Source organism: Hemitrygon akajei, chromosome 5 (genome assembly GCF_048418815.1).
Source record: "Hemitrygon akajei chromosome 5, sHemAka1.3, whole genome shotgun sequence".
Lineage (NCBI taxonomy): Eukaryota > Metazoa > Chordata > Chondrichthyes > Myliobatiformes > Dasyatidae > Hemitrygon > Hemitrygon akajei.
Genome location: NC_133128.1, coordinates 170,795,998 through 170,811,803, shown reverse-complemented (window position 1 = coordinate 170,811,803; position 15,806 = coordinate 170,795,998). Strand labels below are relative to the sequence as shown.

The 15,806-nt window shown below is 42.8% G+C and overlaps 1 protein-coding gene and 1 non-coding gene across 2 annotated transcripts in view; both read right to left on the bottom strand.

The window, feature by feature from the left end:
• Window positions 1-5,522, bottom strand: part of chrna1 (cholinergic receptor, nicotinic, alpha 1 (muscle)) — a 35,210-nt gene extending 29,688 nt beyond the window's left edge. Inside the window, exons 1-2 of the mRNA XM_073047189.1 lie at window positions 5,183-5,522; window positions 663-805 (exon numbers count right to left, since the gene is read on the bottom strand). Coding sequence (XP_072903290.1) covers window positions 663-805; window positions 5,183-5,240 — 201 coding nt within the window. The 5' untranslated portion in view covers window positions 5,241-5,522. The remainder of the gene's footprint in view (window positions 1-662; window positions 806-5,182) is intronic.
• Window positions 5,523-9,497: 3,975 nt separating this feature from the next.
• trnam-cau (transfer RNA methionine (anticodon CAU)) lies at window positions 9,498-9,570 on the bottom strand. Its single transcript has one exon. It is a non-coding gene; the product is annotated as a tRNA-Met (tRNA).
• Window positions 9,571-15,806: the final 6,236 nt, after the last annotated feature.

The following is a 15,806-nucleotide window of genomic DNA, read 5'->3' as shown; positions in this document are numbered from 1 at the left end:
AGTGTGTTCAGCCTCTTGCATGTCATATATTTGCTCTCCAACATATTAAGTAAATTAGGCAAAGAATTAGGAATTGCCAACCCTGGGTGACATTATCAGAAGTTTTCAATTCTCTCTTTGGGACAACCATTGTTATCCAACTGTGTCCCAACTCATTCTTCTGCATATTGTTTTTACCACTGTTGTTAAGCTTGGAATGATTTTTGTCCCCAGGCAATAGCCCAGACAATGATACCCACGTATCATTGAAAGAACCAAGTTACAGTTAAAGGGGCCTTAGGAACCCTGACAACAACTCACTTCTGCCAACATTGATCCTTACAAAGGGAGTTGTTCAAGCAGAAATGAAGGAGAAACCTTTGCTCCTTTAAAGATTAAAAAAAAGTTTTAGAATTCATTTTGCACTACGGACCACCCATCAAAATTGTGCTGATGATTGGGTGACCTTTCCCAGAGTTCAAAGCTGTTTGGGTCTTCCTTAAGTTCCAGACTCTGGTAGCTGAAGAGAAAATCCATAAATTGTGAAATTTAGCATTGAAAACCAACATAATTATGGAAGTGTATAACATCGATATCATTTGATAAATTTTTCCTGATTATTTGCTATACTCTGATATAAAGTTGTTAACACAATCAAACTCTTAAGTAGTTTAGCTTCATACCACGTTGATGAGCTGAATTAGCTGCAGCCCCACTGTAACATTTACAAGATGCTTGTGATGCTCCACTGGACGAATCACCTTGTTATAGTTTTTGAATAAAGTATCCACCAAACGTTCTTCATCTTTTGAAGCCAGTACCAGACCTGAGGAAAGGAAAGACAAAAGATATACTCTGGAAGATGTCCTTTATCATAGTTTCTCAGTAATCCTATTTCAAATCTCACTGTCCTTTTCCAAGTGGAAATTGGCCTTAAAAAATTCATATCATTGTACCATTATATTATTTTCTCTCATCTTTCTCCACCTTATTTACTCTTTCCTCTTTTCCACTCCCTTAGACTATTCACTATTCCTTGGTCAAAAGTAGTAGCTTACAGTGTTGTTGAACTGGCTGCCTTTGGACAGAAGGGGCTCATCAACCATGGTTGGCAACTCATCTAGGAGCAGGAAGACTCTGGTCCCAAACCTCAGCTGCCTTGCAGCCATACCCACTCATGGGAAAGGCCCAAGGAAAAATCCAGAGCTGGAGTCCCTAAGGCAGTCCTACATTGAGTTCAACACTGACTGCCAACTCCTGCGACACCGCTGGTGACTGACTGTATTGGTCTCCTATGTGGAGAAGGGGAGCCTGGTACATGGGCAATAGCTTGTGCTCCATATTGTGCTGCCCTGGCTTGCAAATCAACTTTGACAGCTAGGACACAACATCCATGGTTGGCCCCAGCCAGCGGAGGACCATAAACAGGCTGCCAGTTGATAAGAAGGAATCCTTTGTAGTGACAACTTTCTGTCCATCTCATCAGTGGAAAAAAACACTTAGCTTTTATTCTGATTTTATTTCAGTGGCTAATCCATACTCAGAAAGTTATGGACTTCCTCATACAACCTTGTGGTTTAAAATGTATTTTTCCCAAAAAATGAATTGTATTTGACAGTGTTGTCTTCGGCTATACACTATAAACACCAGCCTTTATATTACCACCAATTTTTTGACCATTCTATTCTCCATTTTTAAAAAAATGGAATATCCAGCATAATAAATGGATAACTCTCCATCAACTAACTGTGGAAAACACCAAAACTACCGTATATGGCAAACACGAGGAAATCTGCAAATGCTGGGAATTCAAACAACAACACACACAAAATGCTGGTGGAACACAGCAGGCCAGGCAGCATCTATAGGGAGAAGCACTGTCGACTTTTCGGGCCGAGACCCTTCATCAGGACAAACTGAAAGGAAAGCTAGTAAGAGATTTGAAAGTAGTGGGGGGAGGGGGAAATGCAAAATGATCGGAGAAGACCGGAGGGGGTGGGATGAAGCTAAGAGCTGGAAAGGTGATTGGCGAAAGTGATACAGAGCTGGGGAAGGGAAAGGATCATGGGACGGGAGGCCTCAGGAGAAAGAAAGGGGGAGGGGGAAGCCCCAGAGGGAGATAGAGAACAGGCAAATAACTAAATATGTCAGGGATGGGGTAAGAAGGGGAGGAGGGGCATTAACAGAAGTTAGAGAAGTCAATGTTCATGCCATCAGGTTGGAGGCTACCCAGCCGGTATATAAGGTGTTGTTCCTCCAACCTGAGTTTGGATTCATTTTGACAGTAGAGGAGGCCATGGACAGACAAACCGTATACCGTATATGGTCACAGCCACAGACATCTAGTAGCCACTGAATCAATGTTTGTCTAAAATTAAACTAAAATTGTTCACAACTGGTATCAAACCTAACCTCAAAATGACGTTAGGACAATATACATATTCATTTCAGCACCAAAGCTGCTTTTCCTCCGATACGACCTGACCCATCTACTGCTGAAACTTGCATTACTTCCAGTCAGCATTCTTTTAGACATTTTCATTTGTCAGGATGTGAACGTCACCAGTAAGGCTAGTATTTATTGCCCAAACCTAAGCGCTCTTGAGAAAATGGTGGCAAACTCTTCTGGTGACTACGCTCCCTCTGTGCTTTTGGGTAGAGAGTTCCAGGACTTAAACAGGAAGAGAATGAAGGGCAAGGTTATATTTCCAAGTTCGAACACTATGCAACTTTGTGTACCTACATTCTTGTCATTCTAGATACGAGAACTCTAAGTTTTGGGAGGTGCTAGTCCAGACCGGTAAGGGCAGTACCTTCTGCAGACTGTGGCCACTGTGTCTTCCGTCCCTCTTGCATTCATCATCTTGAGGGTAATAAGCACTTATGCTTCCTGTTCTCTAACTTAAACTATGTCGCACTCGCCTATCATCCCCAGTCTTGCTGCCTTTCATCATCTCCCAGCAAATAACACTTCACTTTTAAAAACTCTGTGATCTCCCCTGACCCTGTAACATGCTGGCATACTTTCACTTCTCTACTGCTGACCTTTTGATTATCCCTGAATTTAATGGTTTTATCATAGGTACCTTTAATTAATTGCCTTAGCATTGATTCTGAGTTCTTCAATTCCCTCCTTCTCCTTCACTGTCTCTCTATCATTCCTTTCTACAAAACTTGTTCCTAAAAGTTAGCCTTTTGAAAATGCTTTTGGTTATTTGCCCGATCCATAGTTTGACATCAGAATTTTTTATTATAGTTCTTCTGTGAACGACCAAACCTCATTTTGCTGCAGTAAACTTCGAAGATGCTTGTGTTGTTGTAGTAATACACACTAATTATGAGCTGAAATTCACAATCAACCGTTTATAGCTGATTTCCGAAGTCAGGAAATAAGGACAGAATGTTTCCGGTAGGGGTCTGAACGCAATGGTGGGGTGGGACGGTATTTCTACAATATCCATCTGTTACTTCAATAGAAGATTAGCAGAATTCAATGTGGAACTCATGCAAGAAAACACTCCAGGATTTCTACAAGCTGGTTCTCAGCAAGCTGTTGAAAGAACCCTCTCAAAAATTACTGGACTTGACATCAACCAATGGCTTTTATCGTATTTATGAGGTTCCTTTTTAGCAAACACAAGCTACTGTATTTTATCATTCATCAATTTGCCTTTGACTTTATTCTGTTGTTGATTACATTTCAAGTTTCAAGATTCATGTATTATCAAAGAATGTATAAAATATACAACCTTGAGATTTGCTTGCTCACAGGTACCACAAAGCAAGAAACCTGAAAGTACCTGATTAAAGTGAAAAAAGCGAATGAAAATAAAAAATAAAAGACCAACAAGAAAAAGAAAAAAAATAAAAACCATGCAAACAATTGCAGCAAACAACAAAAGCATTCTGAACCAAATTTGAGTCCTCAGATCTGAACCCTGGGGCAGCCCAGAGTAGGCCCAAAGCCTCACTTATTAGTTCATCATGTTAGCGGGTGGGAACACCGTAGCCGGGGCAGTCTTCATAGCCTCAGTGCAATGGAGTGATCATCGTGAGTAATCATCGTGGAAAGCGAAGGAAATCGACTGTCATTTGATTTTGAACTCTCAAATTCACTATGGCTAGTTTAATAAAAATTTTATATTTCTAGCTAATATAATAGAGCTTAAGCACATACAGATTTGAGAAAAGAGATTTTACATTTCTTTAAAAAAATTTCTATTATTTCAGCTGATGGAATAAAAACTGATATGATTTTAATGTAAATATTGTATTCAATTATTATTGCCTAATACTATTTCCTTTCATGATTTCTAGAAGTTGTATGTATTCATTTGCTATTTTAATACTCGGGAAGAATTAGGGCATGGATTACACCACACATCATGTACCAAACCACAAACAGCTGCCGTATATCCATGAAAGTGTTTGAATAAATGAATCTTTAAAATGCAGTCCAACCTTTAGTCAGAAGGCATATCAAATTTCAAGAAACTAACTACAAAGTTCCAAACTATACCCACTGATTTTCAGTGTCTAATTATATACTGTTTGAGGGACAGTATGTATAACATTAGCATATAACCTTCAAGGCAACTTCCATTAGCTCACACTGGCTTGTCAAACCTTGAATAATTCACTGATTGCTTTAATGAATCAAAACTTTGATTAATTCAGCCTCATTGTTTAAAAAAAAATCCTGAGCCCTACGAACATGCCACATATCACATTGCAGAATCATTACTATTGCTATCACAGAGCAACTATTTCCGCTATGTAACATAAATCCTGCATTTGCCGATCAATGCCTCTGCCCAGGCAGACTCATCCAGTGACCTTGGATAAACATTCAGTATTCCAGACTCTCAGCAGAAATTCTGACCATTCTCAAACCATGATCTCTCACTAAAATATGGAAAACAATTATGAGAATTACACTATGAACTATAAACTTGAGGATATGAAACAATAATTTGAAGTTCCCAGATTATAGATAAGCATTCATTCATGACTTAGATATCAGAAATTTTTATCACGGAAATCCATGAATAGAACCAGGCAGCACATGCAGCTGTCAATCTGAAACACCAAACACTTCTCTGGATATTTCCAAATTAAACACAATTAAACAAAAAAAATGAAACAGTTAAAACATTTTGTATTTTGCAGCGGAATAAAGCCAGGATAGACTTGATAAACTTACCACCACATGCAAATAACAGTATTGTCAACCCTACATGCCAATCATCGCTCAAAATCATTCTCCTGCTCGCGATGTTGTTTTTTTTTTCCAAGCAAGTCTGTCAATTCCAACCGCTAAACTAGATGAACTTGTTAGTTCTTCTGAACTTCTGAGTGCAGCTCTTTCCTGATGAAGAGGTGGGCTGGCTTCCTGCCTTTTCGACTGTCCGTTCCACTCTTACGCCACCTGTCTCGGTGACAGCTGATAGCTGCCAACTGGGGAAGTAGGGGTGTGTTTAATAAACACACCAATAGCTCTGAGTTATGAAAGAGATGCCTTAGGATGAACTGGAAACAAAGAGCAGTATTAAAGCAGAATCTGCATAATGGATGGCATTTGTGCCCCTGGTGGACCATCACCTCTGCTTTCCATTAAAGTGGACCATTGTCCCCACCATACTACCCAGGTCCAGCTCGTTATGTTGTTGAAGTGGGCGATGAATACAACAGTTGTGATATTGAAGTAATGATGAAGTAGGGGAAGAGATGTAAAGTGGCTTTGATAGAGGGATGTGGAAAGAGATCTGGTGATATACCAGAGAGTACATGTAGAATAAAAGACAAAGCATCAGAAGCTGGGAAGTGGCGTTCAAAAGAATGAGTTCTGCGAGTACTTTGCCCATTACTTATATCAAGGATTCAGAATATGGAATTTATAAATTTGCAGACGACACCAAAGTAAGAAGGACTGCAAACATACCAAAAGACCTCCAACATGAACTGCAAAACATTAATAGACTTTCCACTTGCCTGTATAATTCTCAAATTAGTTCCAGCTTGGATGAGGATGAAGTGTCATATTTGGGTTGGAAAAATAAAACATATTAGTTGGGGAATGTGAGTATAAATGGTATAGAGGAGCCAAGGCATCTGGGAATAAAAATATTAATCCACTAAGAGTTGGGAGAAAGATCAATGGGGCCACACTATAAACTAAGAAATAGTTATTATTTCTAGGATAAAATTTAAGGGTGAAATTCCTGTGTTAGACTTCTATTTATTTTGGTGGTGGTGGTGGGAGGAGGCGTTGGATGGAACCTGAAGTATTGCAATTCAAATAAAGAACAGGAAATATCCCAACACGAGATTCTGCTTGCAACTCAAAGGGTCGAGCAGCCTCTGTATGAAGAAATGCATTTTAGGTCAAAACGCTGATCAGCATGGAATGGATGAGTGTGTCCCCACAAAATCATTCAGTGTCTTCCCTGAAACAGAAGCCCTGGATGAACCAAGAGATCCACAATCTGCAAAGGGCCAGATTAGTGTCATTCCAGTCTGACAACCAATAAAAATATAAAAGGTCCAGGTAACACTTCCAGAAAGCCATCTCACATGAAAATTGGGAATTCCAGACCCAACTTGATTCACAGAAGGAATCACAGAATCGCAGAAGGAAGGTGTAAGTGCTATCACTTTCTACAAAGTAAAACCAAGCAACATAGCTGACAAGGTCTCACTCCCAGATGAGCTCAATTCCTTTAACACTCACTTTGACCATCAAAATATGAGGCACCCCCACGAACTCTCACAAGCCCCAACGATCCTGTGATTTCATTCTCTGGGGCAGTTGTGAGAGCATCCCTTAGGAGGGTGTACCTGGATGAGTACTGAAGATCTGTGCTAATCAACTGGTAGGAGTGTTTAGTGATATCTTTAACCTCTTGCTTCGACAATCTAAGGTACCCACCTGCTTCAAGCAGGCTTCATTTATACCAGTGCCCAAGAAGAACATTTTTACCTGCCTCAATCACTATTGCCTAGCAGCACTTACATCCACTGTACTGTAATGAAATGCTTTCAGAGGTTGGTGATGAAATATTTCAAATCTTGCCTGAGGAGCGACTGGAATCTACCCCAATTTGCCTAACGTCACAACGGATCAACAGCAGATGCCATTTCATTGGCTCTTCACTCAATCCTGGAACAGCTGGACAGTGAAGATGCATTCATCAGGATGCTCTTCATTGACTACAGCTCTGCGTTCATCATGATTATCCCCTCTAATCAGTAAGCTCCAAGATCTAGGCCTCAATATCTCCCTGTGCAAATGGATCTTGGATTTCCTCACTTGCAGACCTCAGTCAGTTCAGCTTGGCGACAACATCTCCTCCACAATCACCATCAGCACAGGTGCATCAGAAGGCTGAGTGCTCAGCCCCCTGCTCTACTCGCTTTAAACTTATTACTGTGCAGATAGGTACAGCTCGAAGGCCATATTTAAGTTTGCTGATGACACCACTGTTGTTGCCCAAATCAAAGTTGAATCAGCATACAGGAGAGAGACTGAAAATCTGACTGAATGGTGCCACAACGACAACCTCTTACTCAACATCAGCCAAACAAAAGAGCTGATTATTGACCAACAGAGGAGGAAACTGGAAGTCCATGAGCTAGTCTTCATCGAGGGATCAGAGATGGAGAAGGTTAGTAACTTTAAGTTCTTTGACTTTTTCATTTCAGAAGTTCTGTCTTGGGTTCAGGTAACTGCCATTACAAAGAAGGCACAACAGCGCCTTTACTTTCTTTGACTTTTCCAAAGATTTAGCATGTCATTTAAAATTTTGACGAAGTTCTATGGAGAAATGGTAGAGAGTATTCTGAAAGGTTGTATCATGGCCTGGTATGGAAACACAAATGCCCTTGAATGGGAATGCCTACAAACAGTAGTGGATACAGCCCAGCCCGTCGCATGTAATGCCCTGCCCACCACCGAGCACATTTTTATGGAGCACTGTTGCAGGAAAGCAATGTCCATCATCAAGGACCGCCATCATTCAAGCCATGCTCTCCTTTCACTGATGCTGTCAAGAGGTACAAGCCTTTGGTCCCACACCACCAGACTCAGGAACAGTTATTACCCCTGAACAATCAGGCTTCTGAACCAGAGAGGATAACTTCACTCAGCCCAACAATGAACTGATTCCACAACCTATGGACTCACTTTCAAGGTTTCTACAACTGATGTTATCAATATTTATTATTTTTTATTATTTTGTTTTTTCTTTTTTGGATTTGCATAGTTTGTTTTATTTTGTACATTGGTTGTATTTCCTGTATGTAGCTTTACATTGATTCCACTGTGTTTCTTTGTGTTTAATGTGTATACCGGCAACAGAATGAATCTCAGGGCTGTATATGGTGACCTTGATAATTAATTTTTTTTGCACTTTGAATGGAGAGGGGAGATGACCAGCATAGAGAAGAAAGGGGAAATGGCCAGAACTGACTCCAGGATGGCTTGAGGACGTGTGCTTGATGACAGAGAGTGCCAAATGGGGGAGGTGAGTGGGGGGTGTTGGAGTTCGCTTGTCAACTTACAGCCCTCCTTAGTCCACCAATTGCCTCTGAATCCTTTCTGTCAAATGCTATCCTTGAATGATTAACTCTAGTTCCCCTTCCCTGGAGGTTTCCTGGCCTATTGAGAATTTCCAGCTCATCACCTTAGAGTTTTCTGCCTCCAGTGTAACAGAGCAGGATGTAATATTGTCACTAATATGGGGCAAAATATGGGCCTGTTGCCACTCTCTCTGTCCGGCACACAAAGCCAGTTCACAATGACCCCTGCAAGGCCCCATATAGTCAAAGTTGAGTCTATTGTTATATATACACAAGTGCATGTATACCCAGGTGCAATGAAAAACTTGCTTGAGGCAACATTCCCAAAGCAGGATCAGAAAAGTAGAAGTCACAAGAAAAAAACATCAATAAAACATAAATTATACACATTTTAACCAGAAAAATTACAGAGTCAGATCAAGGAAAGTCCATTTGGTGCCAAGTTATCAGCGTGGCCATAGTGTTACTAAGCCGTAGTAGTGACTAGATTTTGCCGGTTAGTTTCATAACCTGGTGGTGTTCTCCTGCCCGATGCCAGCTGCGAAAAGATGGGATGAACCAGATGGTGGGGACCTTTGAAGATGGATGATGGATGATGCATGATGCCTTATGGAGGCAGCGGAATTCTCCGTCCGGCCGATAACTAAATAAACATTTTCCAGATAGGATGTACAAAAGTGGTGGAGAGAAGAAAATCGGAAGCTTGGTCATTATCTGTATAAATAATAAATACAAAATGTATAAATGCGAAAGTACGGGGCGCGCGAACTCACATTGGCTCGTTTTGGCAAGGACTCGCCCCAATTCAGTTCGCGTAACAAGATTAACTTATGATGGTCCTATGAAAACAGTTGTGGTGCGATTAAGAAAAGATCTAAATAATAAAGCCCCAGGTTGGGAGTCCGTGTATCCTATTCTGAAGGCCGAACAGGAAAAAGCTGTGCCCCGTGTGAGGATCGAACTCACGACCTTCAGATTATGAGACTGACGCGCTACCTACTGCGCTAACGAGGCTCTGCCCAATCACGCTGCGTCAACGCTTATGTAACCTGAAATGCCAAATCTATTTCTTCAACGAAGGCGGCTTCAGTTTGTTCTTGACAGCGGTCAGTTTACCGATATATCCCGTAAAGCATCGTCTCCTTTGAAAGATTTAATGATCAAAGCCCCTACTCCACCGGTCTTTCCTTTTATAATTTGTTGCTGCCTGCGCTCGCGGCCCGGGCTCTCCGTCCGCTGCTGCAACATGATCTTCAAGTTTCAGATCTTACGATCAGTCATTCACGAGGATAAAACGGAGATATGGGATTACTTGCACATCTAATCTTACTGTCGACACCTTCCTTTGCTGACTAGTAAGAGAGTTTGGGTAGTATTTCCAACAGAAGTGGGTAGCGAGATTGGTTCAGTCAACAAATACCACAGCATGAAGTAAAATACTTATTAAATACGTAATCAGGCCTGAGTATACAACATTTAAACAGACTTTACGATATTAGCGACATACTATCCAAATAAGAAGTTCCCCTTGTTCCACCCATTGCCCTCCGCACCTTCTACCGGTGTCTTTCTGTTTTACATTTCTGATAAATACCCTTGGCCCATCGGTCATGTCAGGGTGAGTGTCGATGATGCTTTTGGGGACACTCTAACAAACTTATACAGATGGTCGCACCACGGTCTGGTACCGCAGTTTGAATACGCGGGAACAGGAGAAATTGCGAAGTGTACTGGACTCTGCCCGATATATCACGGGCATATCACTCCCCTCCATCCGTAGTATCTACAGGAGGCGCTGCCTCAATAAGGCAACACGTACAAAAGCTGGATGAACTCAGCAGGTCGGGCAGCTTCCGTTGAAATGAGCAGTCAACGTTTCGGGCCGAGACCCTTCGTCAGGACGGCCTCAATAAGGCGACACCCATCATCAAAGATCCCCGCCATACGGTTCATGCCTTTTGTCTCGCAGCGATTGTCCCCGGCACCACCAGGTTAACAACTAACCGGCAAACCTAATCACTACTACGGTGTAGTAACACTATGGCCACTGCTCAATTTGCACCAAATGAACTTTTCTTGTTCTACTGTGTATTTTTTTCTTGTAAAAATGTGTGTAATTTATGTTTCATTTATGGTTTTTTTCTTGTGAATGCTACTTTTCTGATGCCTGCTTTGAGAATGTTGTTTCAAATTAAGTTTTTCATTGCACATGTATTGTGCATATGACAATAAACTCGACTTTGACTATATGGTGCCTTACAAGGGGTTATTGTGAACTGGCTTTGTGTTCCATACCTACACAGCTCAAAGCTCTTCGACTGTATTTCTTACAGATTCAGAGAGCTATGGGGAATTGATTTGTGATGATCAAGGCTACCTCTTTGTACAGAATCTGATATTTTTTCCACAAAAGGCAAAGTAAAGGCCCAGTGTCAATCACAAGAGACTGCAGATGCCAGAATCGGCTGGAGTGAGCAGCATCTACGAACTAAATAGAAGTACAGAAGGACAAGCAGAGTATAAATTGTCGAGAGTAAGCCAATGGCAAGAGTAGAAGCAATGGGCTTTGGCTCAAAAGGCATGAGGAGGCGTTGGCTCTGTGTAAAGCATCTGTTAAGGTTTCCTTTTTGGTTTTTCTCTCTCTATTACTGTACCATTTAAATGGCTGTGGTGTGCTCTTCGTGCCAGGTATTGAAGAACCCAGAGTCTCCCGGGGAACTACATCTGCGTGAAGTGCAGCCAGCTGCAGCTCCTTGAAGATCATGTTAGGGATCTGGAGCCACAACTGGATGGCCTTCGGCTTGGACGGGAGAGTGAGGAGATGATTGATCAAAGTTACAAGGAAGTAGTCATCCCAAAGTTGCAGGAGGCAAGTGGCTGGGTGACTATCAGGAGAAATGAAAATAGGCAGTTAGAGCAGAGCACCCTAGACACTAGACACTAAAATACTACAGCACAGGCCCTTAAGCCCTTGATGTTGTGCTGACCCATATATTCCAAAAAAAAACTAAACCCACACTACCCCGTAACCCTCTATTTTTCATGTGCCTGTCCAAGAGGCTCTTAAATACCTCTAATGTTTTAGCCTCCACCACCATCCCTGGCAAGTCATTCCAGGCACCCACAACCCTCTGTGTAAAACAACTTACCCCGATGTCTCCCCTAAACTTACCTCCCTTAACTTTGTACATATGCCCTCTGGTGTTTGCTATTCGTGCCCTGGGAAATAGGTACTGGCTATCTACCTTATCTATGCCTCTCATAATCTTGTAGACCTCTATCAAATCCCGTCTCATCCTTCTACGCTCCAAAGAGAAAAGTCCCAGCTCTGCTAACCTTGCCTCATAAGACTTGTTTTCCAATCCAGGCAACATCCTGGTAAATCTCCTCTGCACCCTCTCCATAGCTTCCACATCCTTCCTATAATGAGGTGACCAGAACTAAACACAATACTCTTAAGTGTGGTCTCACCAGAGATTTGTAGAGTTGCAACATGACCTCTCTACTCTTGAACTCAATCCCCCTATTAATGAAGCCTAGCATCCCATAGGCCTTAACTATCCTATCATCCTGTGCAGCGACCTTGAGGGATGTATGGATTTGAACCCCAAAGTCCCTTTGTTCATCCACACTCTTAAGTAACCAACCATTAACTCTGTACTCAGCCTTCTGGTTTGTCCTTCCAAAATGCATCACCTCACATTTATCTGGATTGAACTCCATCTGCCACTTTTCTGCCCAACTCTGCATCCTGTCTATATCCTCTTGTAACCTTCGACAACCTACAGCTCCACCCAAAACTCCTCCAATCTTCGTGTCATCCGCAGACTTACTCACCCATCCTTCCACCTCCTCATCCAGGTCATTTATAAAAATCACAAACAGCAGGGGTCCCAGGACAGATCCTTGCGGCACTCCACTAGTCACTGACCTCCAGGCAGAATACTTTCCTTCCACAACTACCCTCTGCTTTCTTCCTTTAAGCCAATTTTTTATCCAAACAGCCAAGGTTCCACTGATCCCATGCCTCATGACTTTCTGGATGAGTCTCTCATGAGGGAACTTGTCAAATGCCTTGCTAAAGTCCATGTAGACCACATCTACTGCCCTATCCTCATCAATTTCTTTTGTTAACTCTTCAAAAAACTCCATGAGGCCCGTGATGCACGACCTTCCCTTCACAAAGCCATGTCGACTATCCTTGAGCAGACTGTACTTCTCCAAATGCTCGCAGATCCTATCCTTAAGAATCCTTTCCAATAGTTTGCAGACCACTGAAGTAAAACTCATCAGTCTATAGTTCCCAGGATTCTCCCTATTACCTTTTTTAAACAAGGAAACGACATTTGCCATTCTCCAATCCTCCGGCACCTCCCCTGCAGCCAAAGAAGATTCAAAGATCATAGCTACTGCTCCAGCGATCTCTCACTTCCCACAGCAACCTGGGCTATATCACATCTGGCCCTGGGGACTTATCAATCTTGATGTTTTTAAGAAGATCTGATGCTTCTTTTTCCTTAATCTCCACATTGTCTAGCAGGCAGGCCTGTTCTATTTCAATCTCACCCTGATCAAGGTCCTTGTGAATACTGAAGCAAAGTATTCATTTAGGACCTCCCCAACCTCCTCTGCCACCAGGCACATGTTGCCTTCTTTATCCTTTAGCGGCCCCACCTTCATTCTTGTCATCCTTCTGTTCTTCACATACACATAGAACGCCTTGGGATTCTCCTTAATCCTACCTGCCAAGGCCTTCTCATGCTCCCTTCCAGCTCTCCTAAGTCCTTTCTTAAGCTCCTTCCTGGCTACCCTATATTTCTCATTTGCCCCTCCTGCTTCCTGCTTCTTATATCTAACATATGCTTCCTTCTTCCTCTTGATGAGTTGCCTCACATGTTTCTTCAGCCACAGTTCCCTTTTCCTACCATTTTTTCCTTGTCTCAGTGGGATAAACCTATCCTGAACCCAGCACAAGTGGTCCCTAAACTTCCTCCACATTACTTCTGTGCTTTCACCCTTGAACATCTGTTTCCAATTTACTCTTGCTAGTTCCTGCCTCATCTCTTCATAATTAGCCCTTCCCCAGTTAAGCACTTTCCCATTTTGTCTGTTTTTATCCTTTTCCATAGCTATGCTGAAGCTAAGGGAGTTGTGGTCACTCTCACCAAAATGCTCCCCCACCAAGAGGTCTGACCAGGTTCATTACCCAGAACTAGATCCAGGATGGCCTCTCCTCTTGTCGGCCGGTCCATATACTGTGTCAGGAATCCTTCTTGAACACACCTGACAAATTCAGCCCCATCTATCCCCCTTGCAGTCAGGAGGTGCCAGCGAATATGAGGAAAGTAGAAATCACCCATAACTACAACCCCGTATTTCCTGCACCATTCTAAAATCTGCCTACTTATCGGCTTCTCGGTGTCCCGGGGGCTATTTGGGGGCCTATAAACTACTCCCAGCACAATGATTGTTCCCTTCCTATTTCTGACTTCCAACCAGACTGACTCGATGGACACTCCCTCTGCAGCATTCTCCCATTTTATAGCCGTGATACTATCCCTGACCATTAATGCTACTCTCCCCCTTTTCTACCTCCCATCCTATTCCTTTTAAAACACCTAAACCCTGGTACCTGCATCAGCCAATCCTGCCCTTCCTCCAACCAAGTTTCAGTAATGGCCACAAAATTGTAGTTCCACGTACGGATCCATGCTCTAAGTTAATCCCCTTTATTCCTAATACTCCTAGAGTTGAAATAGACACACTTCAAACCCTCTAACTGGCTACATTTATGCTTTGTCCCCTGCCTGTCCTTCCTCACCAACTCAGAACACTTAGCATCAAGCCCTTGTCCTTCTACCCTAATCTCTGCATTCACATTCTGATTCCCACCCCCCTGCCAAACGAGTTTAAACCCTCCCCAACAGCAATGACCCCTGTGGCCATTCACCTCAAAAACAAGTATACCGCTTTGGATACGTTTATGGGGATGATATCCCAGGAGAATGCCATGGGGACTGGGTTACAGGCACTGAGCATGGGTCCACGGTGCAGATGGGAAAGGGGGAGAAGAGGGGAGTGGTAGTGATAGGGGACTCGATAGTCAGGGGAGCAGACAGGAGAGTCTGTGGATGTGAACGGGACGCCTGGATAGTATGTTGCCTCCAGGTGCCGAGTCGAGGAGCTAGGTAGAAAGCTGAGAAGCAGGACCTCCAGGGTAGTAATTTCTGGATTGCTGCCTGTGCCACGCATCAGTGAGGGTAGAAGCGGGATGATTTGGCAGATAAATGCGTGGCTGAGAAGCTGGGCTTCAGATTCTTGTATCATTGGGATCTCTTCTGGAGGAGGTATGACCTCTACAAAAGTGACAGATTGGACCTGAACCCAAGGGAAACCAATATTCTCGCAGGCAGGTTTGTTAGAGCTGTTGGGGAAGGTTTAAACTAATTTGGCGGGGGTGGGGGGGGGGGGTGGGAATCAAAGTGAAGGGACTCAGGATAGGACAGATGGTAAAAAAGTAAAGATAGCGTGCAGTCAGACTGTCAGGAAGGGCAGGCAGGTGATAGCTGCAGCCAACAGGCTGAGTATCAAATCGTTAGGGATGCAGAATCAGAAAGGATAGCAAATGTAGTACTCAAGGTGTTGTACCTAAATGCGCACAGTATAAGAAATAAGGTGGATGATTTTGTTGCACTGTTACAGATTGCTTGGTATGATGCTGTGGCCATCACTGAATCGTGGCTGAAGGATGGTTGTAGTTGGGAGCTGAATGTCCAAGGTTACATGTTATATCAGAGGGGTAGGAAGTTGGGCAGAGGGGTTGATGTGGCTCTACTGGTAAAGAATGGCATCAATCAGTAGAAATAGGGTCAGTAGATGTTGAATCCTTGTGGGTTGAGTTAAGAAACTGCAAGGGCAAAAGGACCCTGATGGCAGTTATATACAGGCCTCCCAACAGTGGCTGGGAGGTGGACCACAGATTACAACAGGAAATAAAAAAGGCAAGTCAAAAGGGAATGAAATGGTAGTCATGGGAGATTTTAACATGCAGGTCGATTGGGAAAATCTGGTTGGTAATGGGTATCAAGAGAGTGAGTCTATTGAATGCCTAAGAGATAGCTTTTTAGAGTCAGTTTGTCATTGAGCCTACTAGGGGATCAGCTATACTGGACTGGGTGTTGTGTAATGAATCGGAGGCAATTAAGGAGCTTAAGGTAAAAGAACCCTTAGGAACCAGTGATCATGATATG